This window comes from Oncorhynchus mykiss, chromosome 21 (assembly GCF_013265735.2).
Source record: "Oncorhynchus mykiss isolate Arlee chromosome 21, USDA_OmykA_1.1, whole genome shotgun sequence".
NCBI lineage: Eukaryota > Metazoa > Chordata > Actinopteri > Salmoniformes > Salmonidae > Oncorhynchus > Oncorhynchus mykiss.
Genome location: NC_048585.1, coordinates 59,172,716 through 59,186,948, shown reverse-complemented (window position 1 = coordinate 59,186,948; position 14,233 = coordinate 59,172,716). Strand labels below are relative to the sequence as shown.

General features: G+C 43.2%; 1 protein-coding gene across 1 annotated transcript in view; it reads left to right on the top strand.

The window, feature by feature from the left end:
• LOC110500776 (glucosidase 2 subunit beta) overlaps nt 1–14,233 on the top strand; it is a 319,402-nt gene that overhangs the window by 93,714 nt on the left and 211,455 nt on the right. Inside the window, exon 10 of the mRNA XM_036958295.1 lies at nt 4,762–4,831. Coding sequence (XP_036814190.1) covers nt 4,762–4,831 — 70 coding nt within the window. The remainder of the gene's footprint in view (nt 1–4,761; nt 4,832–14,233) is intronic.

Sequence of the window (14,233 nt, the reverse complement as noted above, 5' to 3'; positions counted from 1 at the left end):
TCATTTTGAAGAGGGTGTGCCCTTCATTTTGAAGAGGATGTGCCCTTCATTTTGAAGAGGATGTGCCCTTCATTTTGAAGAGGGTGTGCCCTTCATTTTGAAGAGGGTGTGCCCTTCATTTTGAAGAGGGTGTGCCCTTCATTTTGAAGAGGGTGGGCCCTTCATTTTGAAGAGGGTGGGCCCTTCATTTTGAAGAGGGTGTGCCCTTCATTTTGAAGAGGATGTGCCCTTAATTTTGAAGAGGATGTGCCCTTCATTTTGAAGAGGGTGTGCCCTTCATTTTGAAGAGGATGTGCCCTTCATTTTGAAGAGGGTGGGCCCTTCATTTTGAAGAGGGTGTGCCCTTCATTTTGAAGAGGGTGGGCCTTTCATTTTGAAGAGGATGTGCCCTTCATATTGAAGAGGGTGGGCCCTTCATTTTGAAGAGGATGTGCCCTTCACTTTGAAGAGGGTGGGCCCTTCATTTTGAAGAGGATGTGCCCTTAATTTTGAAGAGGATGTGCCCTTCATTTTGAAGAGGGTGTGCCCTTCATTTTGAAGAGGGTGTGCCCTTCATTTTGAAGAGGGTGGGCCCTTCATTTTGAAGAGGGTGGGCCCTTCATTTTGAAGAGGGTGGGCCCTTCGTTTTGAAGAGGATGTGCCCTTCGTTTTGAAGAGGATGTGCCCTTCGTTTTGAAGAGGATGTGCCCTTCGTTTTGAAGAGGATGTGCCCTTCGTTTTGAAGAGGATGTGCCCTTCGTTTTGAAGAGGATGTGCCCTTCATTTTGAAGAGGGTGGGCCCTTCATTTTGAAGAGGATGTGCCCTTCATTTTGAAGAGGGTGTGCCCTTCATTTTGAAGAGGGTGTGCCCTTCATTTTGAAGAGGATGTGCCCTTCATTTTGAAGAGGATGTGCCCTTCATTTTGAAGAAGGTGGGCCCTTCATTTTGAAGAGGGTGTGCCCTTCATTTTGAAGAGGGTGTGCCCTTCATTTTGAAGAGGATGTGCCCTTCATTTTGAAGAGGGTGTGCCCTTCATTTTGAAGAGGATGTGCCCTTCATTTTGAAGAGGATGTGCCCTTCATTTTGAAGAGGGTGTGCCCTTCATTTTGAACAGGGTGTGCCCTTCATTTTGAAGAGGATGTGCCCTTTATTTTGAAGAGTGTGTGCCCTTCATTTTGAAGAGGGTGTGCCCTTCATTTTGAAGAGGGTGTGCCCTTCATTTTGAAGAGGGTGTGCCCTTCATTTTGAAGAGGATGTGCCCTTCATTTTGAAGAGGGTGTGCCCTTCATTTTGAAGAGGATGTGCCCTTCATTTTGAAGAGGATGTGCCCTTCATTTTGAAGAGGATGTGCCCTTCATTTTGAAGAGGGTGTGCCCTTCATTTTGAAGAGGGTGTGCCCTTCATTTTGAAGAGGGTGTGCCCTTCATTTTGAAGAGGATGTGCCCTTCATTTTGAAGAGGGTGTGCCCTTCATTTTGAAGAGGATGTGCCCTTCATTTTGAAGAGGATGTGCCCTTCATTTTGAAGAGGATGTGCCCTTCATTTTGAAGAGGATGTGCCCTTCATTTTGAAGAGGATGTGCCCTTCATTTCGAAGAGGGTGTGCCCTTCATTTCGAAGAGGATGTGCCCTTCATTTTGAAGAGGGTGTGCCCTTCATTTTGAAGAGGATGTGCCCTTCATTTTGAAGAGGATGTGCCCTTCATTTTGAAGAGGATGTGCCCTTCATTTTGAAGAGGATGTGCCCTTCATTTTGAAGAGGATGTGCCCTTCATTTTGAAGAGGGTCTGCCCTTCATTTTGAAGAGGATGTGCCCTTCATTTTGAAGAGGGTGGGCCCTTCATTTTGAAGAGGATGTGCCCTTCATTTTGAAGAGGATGTGCCCTTCATTTTGAAGAGGATGTGCCCTTCATTTTGAAGAGGATGTGCCCTTCATTTTGAAGAGGATGTGCCCTTCATTTTGAAGAGGGTGTGCCCTTCATTTTGAAGAGGATGTGCCCTTCATTTTGAAGAGGGTGGGCCCTTCATTTTGAAGAGGATGTGCCCTTCATTTTGAAGAGGATGTGCCCTTCATTTTGAAGAGGGTGGGTCCTTCATTTTGAAGAGGATGTGCCCTTCATTTTGAAGAGGGTGGGCCCTTCATTTTGAAGAGGGTGGGCCCTTCATTTTGAAGAGGATGTGCCCTTCATTTTGAAGAGGGTGGGCCCTTCATTTTGAAGAGGATGGGCCCTTCATTTTGAAGAGGATGTGCCCTTCATTTTGAAGAGGATGTGCCCTTCATTTTGAAGAGGATGTGCCCTTCATTTTGAAAAGGGTGGGCCCTTCATTTTGAAGAGGGTGGGCCCTTCATTTTGAAGAGGGTGGGCCCTTCATTTTGAAGAGGATGGGCCCTTCATTTTGAAGAGGATGTGCCCTTCATTTTGAAGAGGGTGGGCCCTTCATTTTGAAGAGGGTGGGCCCTTCATTTTGAAGAGGGTGGGCCCTTCATTTTGAAGAGGATGTGCCCTTCATTTTGAAGAGGATGGGCCCTTCATTTTGAAGAGGGTGGGCCCTTCATTTTGAAGAGGATGGGCCCTTCATTTTGAAGAGGATGGGCCCTTCATTTTGAAGAGGATGTGCCCTTCATTTTGAAGAGGATGGGCCCTTCATTTTGAAGAGGATGTGCCCTTCATTTTGAAGAGGATGTGCCCTTCATTTTGAAGAGGGTGTGCCCTTCATTTTGAAGAGGATGTGCCCTTCATTTTGAAGAGGATGTGCCCTTCATTTTGAAGAGGATGTGCCCTTCATTTTGAAGAGGATGTGCCCTTCATTTTGAAGAGGATGTGCCCTTCATTTTGAAGAGGATGTGCCCTTCATTTTGAAGAGGATGTGCCCTTCATTTTGAAGAGGGTGTGCCCTTCATTTTGAAGAGGATGTGCCCTTCATTTTGAAGAGGGTGTGCCCTTCATTTTGAAGAGGGTGTGCCCTTCATTTTGAAGAGGGTGGGCCCTTCATTTTGAAGAGGGTGTGCCCTTCATTTTGAAGAGGGTGTACCCTTCATTTTGAAGAGGGTGTGCCCTTCATTTTGAAGAGGATGTGCCCTTCATTTTGAAGAGGGTGTGCCCTTCATTTTGAAGAGGATGTGCCCTTCATTTTGAAGAGGATGTGCCCTTCATTTTGAAGAGGATGTGCCCTTCATTTGGAAGAGGGTGTGCCCTTCATTTTGAAGAGGATGGGCCCTTCATTTTGAAGAGGATGGGCCCTTCATTTTGAAGAGGATGTGCCCTTCATTTTGAAGAGGATGGGCCCTTCATTTTGAAGAGGATGTGCCCTTCATTTTGAAGAGGATGTGCCCTTCATTTTGAAGAGGGTGTGCCCTTCATTTTGAAGAGGATGTGCCCTTCATTTTGAAGAGGATGTGCCCTTCATTTTGAAGAGGATGTGCCCTTCATTTTGAAGAGGATGTGCCCTTCATTTTGAAGAGGATGTGCCCTTCATTTTGAAGAGGATGTGCCCTTCATTTTGAAGAGGATGTGCCCTTCATTTTGAAGAGGGTGTGCCCTTCATTTTGAAGAGGATGTGCCCTTCATTTTGAAGAGGGTGTGCCCTTCATTTTGAAGAGGGTGTGCCCTTCATTTTGAAGAGGGTGGGCCCTTCATTTTGAAGAGGGTGTGCCCTTCATTTTGAAGAGGGTGTACCCTTCATTTTGAAGAGGGTGTGCCCTTCATTTTGAAGAGGATGTGCCCTTCATTTTGAAGAGGGTGTGCCCTTCATTTTGAAGAGGATGTGCCCTTCATTTTGAAGAGGATGTGCCCTTCATTTTGAAGAGGATGTGCCCTTCATTTGGAAGAGGGTGTGCCCTTCATTTTGAAGAGGATGTGCCCTTCATTTTGAAGAGGATGTGCCCTTCATTTTGAAGAGGATGTGCCCTTCATTTTGAAGAGGGTGTGCCCTTCATTTTGAAGAGGGTGTGCCCTTCATTTTGAAGAGGATGTGCCCTTCATTTTGAAGAGGATGTGCCCTTCATTTGGAAGAGGGTGTGCCCTTCATTTTGAAGAGGATGTGCCCTTCCTTTTGAAGAGGATGTGCCCTTCATTTTGAAGAGGATGTGCCCTTCATTTTGAAGAGGATGTGCCCTTCATTTTGAAGAGGATGTGCCCTTCATTTTGAAGAGGATGGGCCCTTCATTTTGAAGAGGATGTGCCCTTCATTTTGAAGAGGATGTGCCCTTCATTTTGAAGAGGATGTGCCCTTCATTTTGAAGAGGATGTGCCCTTCATTTTGAATGCCTGTAAGCATCAACAAAATAAATCTACACAGCTGTAAATACACAAAGCACGAATGTGACCTCTCAAACTGGAGATAAGTATGTGGTTCCAGTGATGTATTTCAATATTCAGCACAGGTTATACAGTCTAATAATTCACTCTCTTTAAAGACCCCCCCCCCCCCCCCCCCCCCCCCCCCCCCCAAATTGAAGGTTGAATTTGATTAGACACAATTTCCAAATAAACACTTGCTTCAAACATGGTACAACAAATTGTATCACCCCCCTCCCCATGCGGCCAAAACAGCCACAGAACCCAGGCATGGCGTTTTGTGTCCGAATGTCTATTGGGAGACACCACGCAGAGACTCACAGCTATGTAGCTGCAACAAACCAATGACCATGTCACTTCAACCCCCTGTCACACACACCCTGCTTTATAGATGAATGCAGGAGATACCCAAGGTCCTTTCAGAATAAACCGTATATCATCCACCTTGTTCTCTCTCCCCTCTCTCCTTCCATTATGTGTCCGAAGATCAAAGGGAGACGTGGTGTGCCAGGCAGTCTGGCAGATGAAGACCCCAACATCAAGGCCGCCGTGAGCGGTAAGTCAGTACGCCTCGCCTCCCCTCTCCACCATCGCCAAACCCCCCCCTCCTACAATCCTCCACGTCATTCCAAACCATCATGTTCCACAGATCGGCATCAGATCTAGGATGACTAATCCTGTGTGTGTGTGTGTGTGTGTGTGTGTGTGTGTGTGGGATGGGTGGGTGGGTGGGTGGGTATTCAGAATTAAATTGCCATTTGAAAGACATGTACTGTATGTAATGCAGTGGCCATATATTACATATCTATACTGGTCATCCTCCTGAACCCAGATCAGATTCTCATCATGGCTTCCTGAACCCAGCTCAGATACTAATCATTGCTTCCTGATCCCAGATCAGATACTAATCATGGCTTCCTGAACCCAGCTCAGATACTAAACATGGCTTCCTGAACCCAGCTCAGATACTAAACATGGCTTCCTGAACCCAGATCAGATACTCATCATGGCTTCCTGATCCCAGATCAGATACTCATCATGGCTTCCTGAACCCAATTTAGATAATAATCATGGCTTCCTGAACCCAGCTCAGATACTAATCATGGCTTCCTGATCCCAGATCAGATACTAATCATGGCTTCCTGATCCCAGCTCAGATACTAAACATGGCTTCCTGAACCCAGCTCAGATACTAAACATGGCTTCCTGAACCCAATTTAGATAATAATCATGGCTTCCTGAACCTAGCTCAGATGCTCATCATGGCTTTCTGTCTGTCTTACTCAGTCTGTCTGTCTCCGTCTGTCTCTTTCTCTGCCTGTCTGTCTGTTTCTCTCCGTCTGCCTGTCTTTCTCTGTCTGTCTCTTTCTCCTTCTGTTTCTCTCCATCTGTCTCTGTTTCTCTCCGTCCGTCTGTCTGTCTTCATCTGTCTGTCTCTCTTTCTCTGTCTTTCTTTCTCTGTCTGTCTGTCTTTCTCCGTCCTTCTGTCTGTCTTTCTCTGTCTGTCTGTCTGTCTGTCTGTCTGTCTGTCTGTCTGTCTGTCTGTCTGTCTGTCTGTCTGTCTCCGTCTGTCTCTTTCTCTGCCTGTCTGTCTGTTTCTCTCCGTCTGCCTGTCTTTCTCTGTCTGTCTCTTTCTCCTTCTGTTTCTCTCCATCTGTCTCTGTTTCTCTCCGTCCGTCTGTCTGTCTTCATCTGTCTGTCTCTCTTTCTCTGTCTTTCTTTCTCTGTCTGTCTGTCTTTCTCCGTCCTTCTGTCTGTCTTTCTCTGTCTGTCTGTCTGTCTGTCTGTCTGTCTGTCTGTCTGTCTGTCTGTCTGTCTTTCTCAGTCTGTCTGTCTGTCTGTCTGTCTGTCTGTCTTTCTCCGTCCTTCTGTCTGTCTTTCTCTGTCTGTCTGTCTGTCTGTCTGTCTGTCTGTCTGTCTGTCTTTTGCCGTCTGTCTGTCTTCCTCTGTCTGCCTGTCTGTCTGTCTTTCTCCGTCCTTCTGTCTGTCTTTCTCTGTCTGTCTGTCTGCCTGTCTGTCTGTCTGTCTGTCTTCCTCTGTCTGTCTATCTGTCTTTTGCCGTCTGTCTGACTGTCTGTCTGTCTGTCTCTCTCCTTCCATCTATCTTTCTCTGTCTGTCTGTCTGTTGCTCAAATCTTGTACTGTGCACATTGACCATTTGGTGTTGGCGCAAAAAGCATGGAAATACAGTATAAGATGGTCCTCTGGCTAGTTCTCTACAGCACACATAGACCTGGAAATACAGTATAAGATGGTCCTCTGGCTAGTTCTCTACAGCACACATAGACCTGGAAATACAGAATAAGATGGTCCTCTGGCTAGTTCTCTACAGCACACATAGACATGGAAATACAGTATAAGATGGTCCTCTGGCTAGTTCTCTGCAATAGATAGTCAGTTACCCTACAGTACACAGTCAGTTACCCTACAGTACACAGTCATTTACCCTACAGTACACAGTCAGTCACCCTACAGTAGATAGTCAGTTACCCTATAGTAGATAGTCAGTTACCCTACAGTGGATATAGTCAGTTACCCTACAGTACACAGTCAGTTACCCTATAGTAGACAGTCAGTTACCCTACAGTACACAGTCACTTACCCTACAGTACACAGTCAGTTACCCTACAGTAGATAGTCAGTTACCCTACAGTAGATATAGTCAGTTACCCTACAGTAGATATAGTCAGTTACCCTACAGTAGATATAGTCAGTTACCCTACAGTAGATAGTCAGTTACCCTACAGTAGATAGTCAGTTACCCTACAGTAGATAGTCAGTTACCCTACAGTAGATAGTCAGTTACCCTACAGTAGATAGTCAGTTACCCTACAGTAGATATAGTCAGTTACCCTACAGTAGATATAGTCAGTTACCCTACAGTACACAGTCAGTTACCCTGCAGTAGATAGTCAGTTACCCTACAGTACACAGTCAGTTACCCTACAGTAGATAGTCAGTTACCCTATAGTAGATATAGTCAGTTACCCTACAGTAGATATAGTCAGTTACCCTACAGTAGATATAGTCAGTTATCCTACAGTAGATATAGTCAGTTATCCTACAGTAGATAGTCAGTTATCCTGCAGTAGATAGTCAGTTACCCTACAGTAGATAGTCAGTTACCCTACAGTAGATAGTCAGTTACCCTACAGTAGATATAGTCAGTTACCCTACAGTAGATATAGTCAGTTACCCTACAGTAGATATAGTCAGTTATCCTACAGTAGATAGTCAGTTATCCTGCAGTAGATAGTCAGTTACCCTACAGTAGATAGTCAGTTACCCTACAGTAGATAGTCAGTTACCCTACAGTAGATATAGTCAGTTACCCTACAGTAGATAGTCAGTTACCCTACAGTAGATAGTCAGTTACCCTACAGTAGATATAGTCAGTTACCCTACAGTAGATATAGTCAGTTACCCTACAGTAGATAGTCAGTTACCCTACAGTAGATAGTCAGTTACCCTACAGTACACAGTCACTTACCCTACAGTACACAGTCAGTTACCCTACAGTAGATAGTCAGTTACCCTACAGTAGATATAGTCAGTTACCCTACAGTAGATATAGTCAGTTACCCTACAGTAGATAGTCAGTTATCCTACAGTAGATAGTCAGTTACCCTACAGTCAGTCACCCTACAGTAGATAGTCAGTTACCCTACAGTACATATAGTCAGTTACCCTACAGTAGATAGTCAGTTACCCTGCAGTAGATATAGTCAGTTATCCTACAGTAGATAGTCAGTTATCCTACAGTAGATAGTCAGTTACCCTACAGTAGATAGTCAGTTACCCTACAGTAGATAGTCAGTTACCCTACAGTAGATAGTCAGTTACCCTACAGTAGATATAGTCAGTTACCCTATAGTAGATAGTCAGTTACCCTACAGTACACAGTCACTTACCCTACAGTACACAGTCAGTTACCCTACAGTAGATAGTCAGTTACCCTACAGTAGATATAGTCAGTTACCCTACAGTAGATATAGTCAGTTACCCTACAGTAGATAGTCAGTTACCCTACAGTAGATAGTCAGTTACCCTACAGTAGATAGTCAGTTACCCTACAGTAGATATAGTCAGTTACCCTACAGTAGATATAGTCAGTTACCCTACAGTAGATATAGTCAGTTATCCTACAGTAGATAGTCAGTTACCCTGCAGTAGATATAGTCAGTTATCCTACAGTAGATAGTCAGTTACCCTACAGTAGATATAGTCAGTTACCCTACAGTAGATATAGTCAGTTATCCTACAGTAGATAGTCAGTTATCCTACAGTAGATAGTCAGTTACCCTACAGTAGATATAGTCAGTTACCCTACAGTAGATATAGTCAGTTATCCTACAGTAGATATAGTCAGTTACCCTACAGTAGATAGTCAGTTACCCTACAGTAGATAGTCAGTTACCCTACAGTAGATAGTCAGTTACCCTACAGTACATATAGTCAGTTACCCTACAGTCAGTCACCCTACAGTAGATAGTCAGTTACCCTACAGTACATATAGTCAGTTACCCTACAGTAGATAGTCAGTTACCCTACAGTACATATAGTCAGTTACCCTACAGTAGATAGTCAGTTACCCTACAGTAGATATAGTCAGTTACCCTACAGTAGATAGTCAGTTACCCTACAGTAGATATAGTCAGTTACCCTACAGTAGATAGTCAGTTACCCTACAGTACATATAGTCAGTTACCCTACAGTAGATAGTCAGTTACCCTACAGTACACAGTCAGTTACCCTACAGTAGATATAGTCAGTTACCCTACAGTACACAGTCAGTTACCCTACAGTACACAGTCAGTTACCCTACAGTACACAGTCAGTTACCCTACAGTAGATATAGTCAGTTACCCTACAGTACACAGTCAGTTACCCTACAGTACACAGTCAGTTACCCTACAGTAGATAGTCAGTTACCCTACAGTAGATAGTCAGTTACCGTACAGTACACAGTCAGTTACCCTACAGTACACAGTCAGTTACCCTACAGTAGATATAGTCAGTTACCCTACAGTACACAGTCAGTTACCCTACAGTACACAGTCAGTTACCCTACAGTAGATATAGTCAGTTACCCTACAGTACACAGTCAGTTACCCTACAGTACACAGTCAGTTACCCTACAGTACACAGTCAGTTACCCTACAGTAGATAGTCAGTTACCCTACAGTACACAGTCAGTTACCCTACAGTACACAGTCAGTTACCCTACAGTACACAGTCAGTTACCCTACAGTACACAGTCAGTTACCCTATAGTAGATAGTCAGTTACCCTACAGTAGATATAGTCAGTTATCCTACAGTACACAGTCAGTTACCCTACAGTAGATATAGTCAGTTACCCTACAGTACACAGTCAGTTACCCTACAGTACACAGTCAGTTACCCTACAGTAGATAGTCAGTTACCCTACAGTACACAGTCAGTTACCGTACAGTACACAGTCAGTTACCCTACAGTAGATATAGTCAGTTACCCTACAGTACACAGTCAGTTACCCTACAGTACACAGTCAGTTACCCTACAGTACACAGTCAGTTACCCTACAGTAGATAGTCAGTTACCCTGCAGTAGATATAGTCAGTTACCCTATAGTAGATAGTCAGTTACCCTACAGTAGATATAGTCAGTTACCCTACAGTAGATATAGTCAGTTATCCTACAGTAGATATAGTCAGTTACCCTACAGTAGATATAGTCAGTTATCCTATAGTAGACAGTCAGTTACCCTACAGTACACAGTCAGTTACCCTACAGTACACAGTCAGTTACCCTACAGTACACAGTCAGTTACCCTATAGTAGATAGTCAGTTACCCTACAGTAGATATAGTCAGTTATCCTACAGTACACAGTCAGTTACCCTACAGTAGATATAGTCAGTTACCCTACAGTAGATAGTCAGTTACCCTACAGTAGATATAGTCAGTTACCCTACAGTAGATATAGTCAGTTACCCTACAGTAGATAGTCAGTTACCCTACAGTAGATATAGTCAGTTACCCTACAGTAGATAGTCAGTTACCCTACAGTACACAGTCAGTTACCCTATAGTAGATAGTCAGTTACCCTACAGTAGATATAGTCAGTTACCCTATAGTAGATAGTCAGTTACCCTATAGTAGATAGTCAGTTACCCTACAGTAGATATAGTCAGTTACCCTACAGTAGATATAGTCAGTTATCCTACAGTAGATATAGTCAGTTACCCTACAGTAGATATAGTCAGTTATCCTATAGTAGACAGTCAGTTACCCTACAGTACACAGTCAGTTACCCTACAGTACACAGTCAGTTACCCTACAGTACACAGTCAGTTACCCTATAGTAGATAGTCAGTTACCCTACAGTAGATATAGTCAGTTATCCTACAGTACACAGTCAGTTACCCTACAGTAGATATAGTCAGTTACCCTACAGTAGATAGTCAGTTACCCTACAGTAGATATAGTCAGTTACCCTACAGTAGATATAGTCAGTTACCCTACAGTAGATAGTCAGTTACCCTACAGTAGATATAGTCAGTTACCCTACAGTACACAGTCAGTTACCCTACAGTACACAGTCAGTTACCCTACAGTACACAGTCAGTTACCCTACAGTACACAGTCAGTTACCCTACAGTAGATAGTCAGTTACCCTGCAGTAGATATAGTCAGTTACCCTACAGTAGATATAGTCAGTTACCCTACAGTAGATAGTCAGTTACCCTATAGTAGATATAGTCAGTTACCCTACAGTAGATATAGTCAGTTATCCTATAGTAGACAGTCAGTTACCCTACAGTACACAGTCAGTTACCCTACAGTACACAGTCAGTTACCCTACAGTACACAGTCAGTTACCCTATAGTAGATAGTCAGTTACCCTACAGTAGATATAGTCAGTTATCCTACAGTACACAGTCAGTTACCCTACAGTAGATATAGTCAGTTACCCTACAGTAGATATAGTCAGTTACCCTACAGTAGATAGTCAGTTACCCTACAGTAGATAGTCAGTTACCCTACAGTAGATATAGTCAGTTACCCTACAGTACACAGTCAGTTACCCTACAGTACACAGTCAGTTACCCTACAGTACACAGTCAGTTACCCTACAGTACACAGTCAGTTACCCTACAGTACACAGTCAGTTATCCTACAGTACACAGTCAGTTACCCTACAGTAGATAGTCAGTTACCCTACAGTACACAGTCAGTTACCCTACAGTAGATAGTCAGTTACCCTGCAGTAGATATAGTCAGTTACCCTACAGTAGATATAGTCAGTTATCCTATAGTAGACAGTCAGTTACCCTACAGTACACAGTCAGTTACCCTACAGTACACAGTCAGTTACCCTACAGTACACAGTCAGTTACCCTACAGTAGATAGTCAGTTACCCTGCAGTAGATATAGTCAGTTACCCGAAAGTAGATAGTCAGTTACCCTACAGTAGATAGTCAGTTACCCTACAGTAGATATAGTCAGTTATCCTATAGTAGACAGTCAGTTACCCTACAGTACACAGTCAGTTACCCTACAGTACACAGTCAGTTACCCTACAGTACACAGTCAGTTACCCTACAGTAGATAGTCAGTTACCCTGCAGTAGATATAGTCAGTTACCCGAAAGTAGATAGTCAGTTACCCTACAGTAGATAGTCAGTTACCCTGCAGTAGATATAGTCAGTTATCCTACAGTAGATAGTCAGTTACCCTACAGTAGATATAGTCAGTTACCCTACAGTAGATAGTCAGTCACCCTACAGTAGATAGTCAGTTACCCTACAGTACATATAGTCAGTTACCCTACAGTAGATAGTCAGTTACCCTGCAGTAGATATAGTCAGTTACCCGAAAGTAGATAGTCAGTTACCCTACAGTACACAGTCAGTTACCCTACAGTACACAGTCAGTTACCCTGCAGTAGATATAGTCAGTTATCCTACAGTAGATAGTCAGTTACCCTACAGTAGATATAGTCAGTTACCCTACAGTAGATAGTCAGTCACCCTACAGTAGATAGTCAGTTACCCTACAGTACATATAGTCAGTTACCCTACAGTACATATAGTCAGTTACCCTACAGTCAGTCACCCTACAGTAGATAGTCAGTTACCCTACAGTACATATAGTCAGTTACCCTACAGTAGATAGTCAGTTACCCTACAGTACATATAGTCAGTTACCCTACAGTACATATAGTCAGTTACCCTACAGTAGATAGTCAGTTACCCTACAGTACATATAGTCAGTTACCCTACAGTAGATAGTCAGTTACCCTACAGTAGATAGTCAGTTACCCGAAAGTAGATAGTCAGTTACCCTACAGTACATATAGTCAGTTACCCTACAGTACATATAGTCAGTTACCCTACAGTAGATAGTCAGTTACCCTACAGTAGATAGTCAGTTACCCTACAGTAGATAGTCAGTTACCCTACAGTACATATAGTCAGTTATCCTACAGTAGATAGTCAGTTACCCTACAGTACATATAGTCAGTTACCCTACAGTACATATAGTCAGTTACCCTACAGTAGATAGTCAGTACCCTACAGTAGATATAGTCAGTTACCCGAAAGTAGATAGTCAGTTACCCTACAGTACATATAGTCAGTTATCCTACAGTAGATATAGTCAGTTATCCTACAGTACACAGTCAGTTACCCTACAGTAGATATAGTCAGTTACCCTACAGTAGATATAGTCAGTTACCCGAAAGTAGATAGTCAGTTACCCTACAGTACACAGTCAGTTACCCTGCAGTAGATATAGTCAGTTATCCTACAGTAGATAGTCAGTTACCCTACAGTAGATATAGTCAGTTACCCTACAGTAGATAGTCAGTTATCCTACAGTAGATAGTCAGTTACCCTACAGTAGATATAGTCAGTTACCCTACAGTAGATATAGTCAGTTATCCTACAGTAGATATAGTCAGTTACCCTACAGTAGATAGTCAGTTACCCTACAGTAGATAGTCAGTTACCCTACAGTAGATAGTCAGTTACCCTACAGTACATATAGTCAGTTACCCTACAGTAGATAGTCAGTTACCCTACAGTAGATATAGTCAGTTACCCTACAGTACATATAGTCAGTTACCCTACAGTAGATAGTCAGTCACCCTACAGTAGATAGTCAGTTACCCTACAGTACATATAGTCAGTTACCCTACAGTAGATAGTCAGTTACCCTACAGTACATATAGTCAGTTACCCTACAGTAGATAGTCAGTTACCCTACAGTACATATAGTCAGTTACCCTACAGTAGATAGTCAGTTACCCTACAGTACACAGTCAGTTACCCTACAGTAGATATAGTCAGTTACCCTACAGTACACAGTCAGTTACCCTACAGTACACAGTCAGTTACCCTACAGTAGATAGTCAGTTACCCTACAGTACACAGTCAGTTACCCTACAGTAGATATAGTCAGTTACCCTACAGTACACAGTCAGTTACCCTACAGTACACAGTCAGTTACCCTACAGTACACAGTCAGTTACCCTACAGTAGATAGTCAGTTACCCTACAGTACACAGTCAGTTACCCTACAGTACACAGTCAGTTACCCTACAGTACACAGTCAGTTACCCTACAGTACACAGTCAGTTACCCTACAGTACACAGTCAGTTACCCTACAGTCAGTCACCCTACAGTAGATAGTCAGTTACCCTACAGTACATATAGTCAGTTATCCTACAGTAGATAGTCAGTTATCCTACAGTAGATAGTCAGTTACCCTACAGTAGATAGTCAGTTACCCTACAGTACATATAGTCAGTTACCCTACAGTAGATAGTCAGTACCCTACAGTACATATAGTCAGTACCCTACAGTACATATAGTCAGTTACCCTACAGTAGATAGTCAGTACCCTACAGTACATATAGTCAGTACCCTACAGTACATATAGTCAGTTACCCTACAGTAGATAGTCAGTTACCCT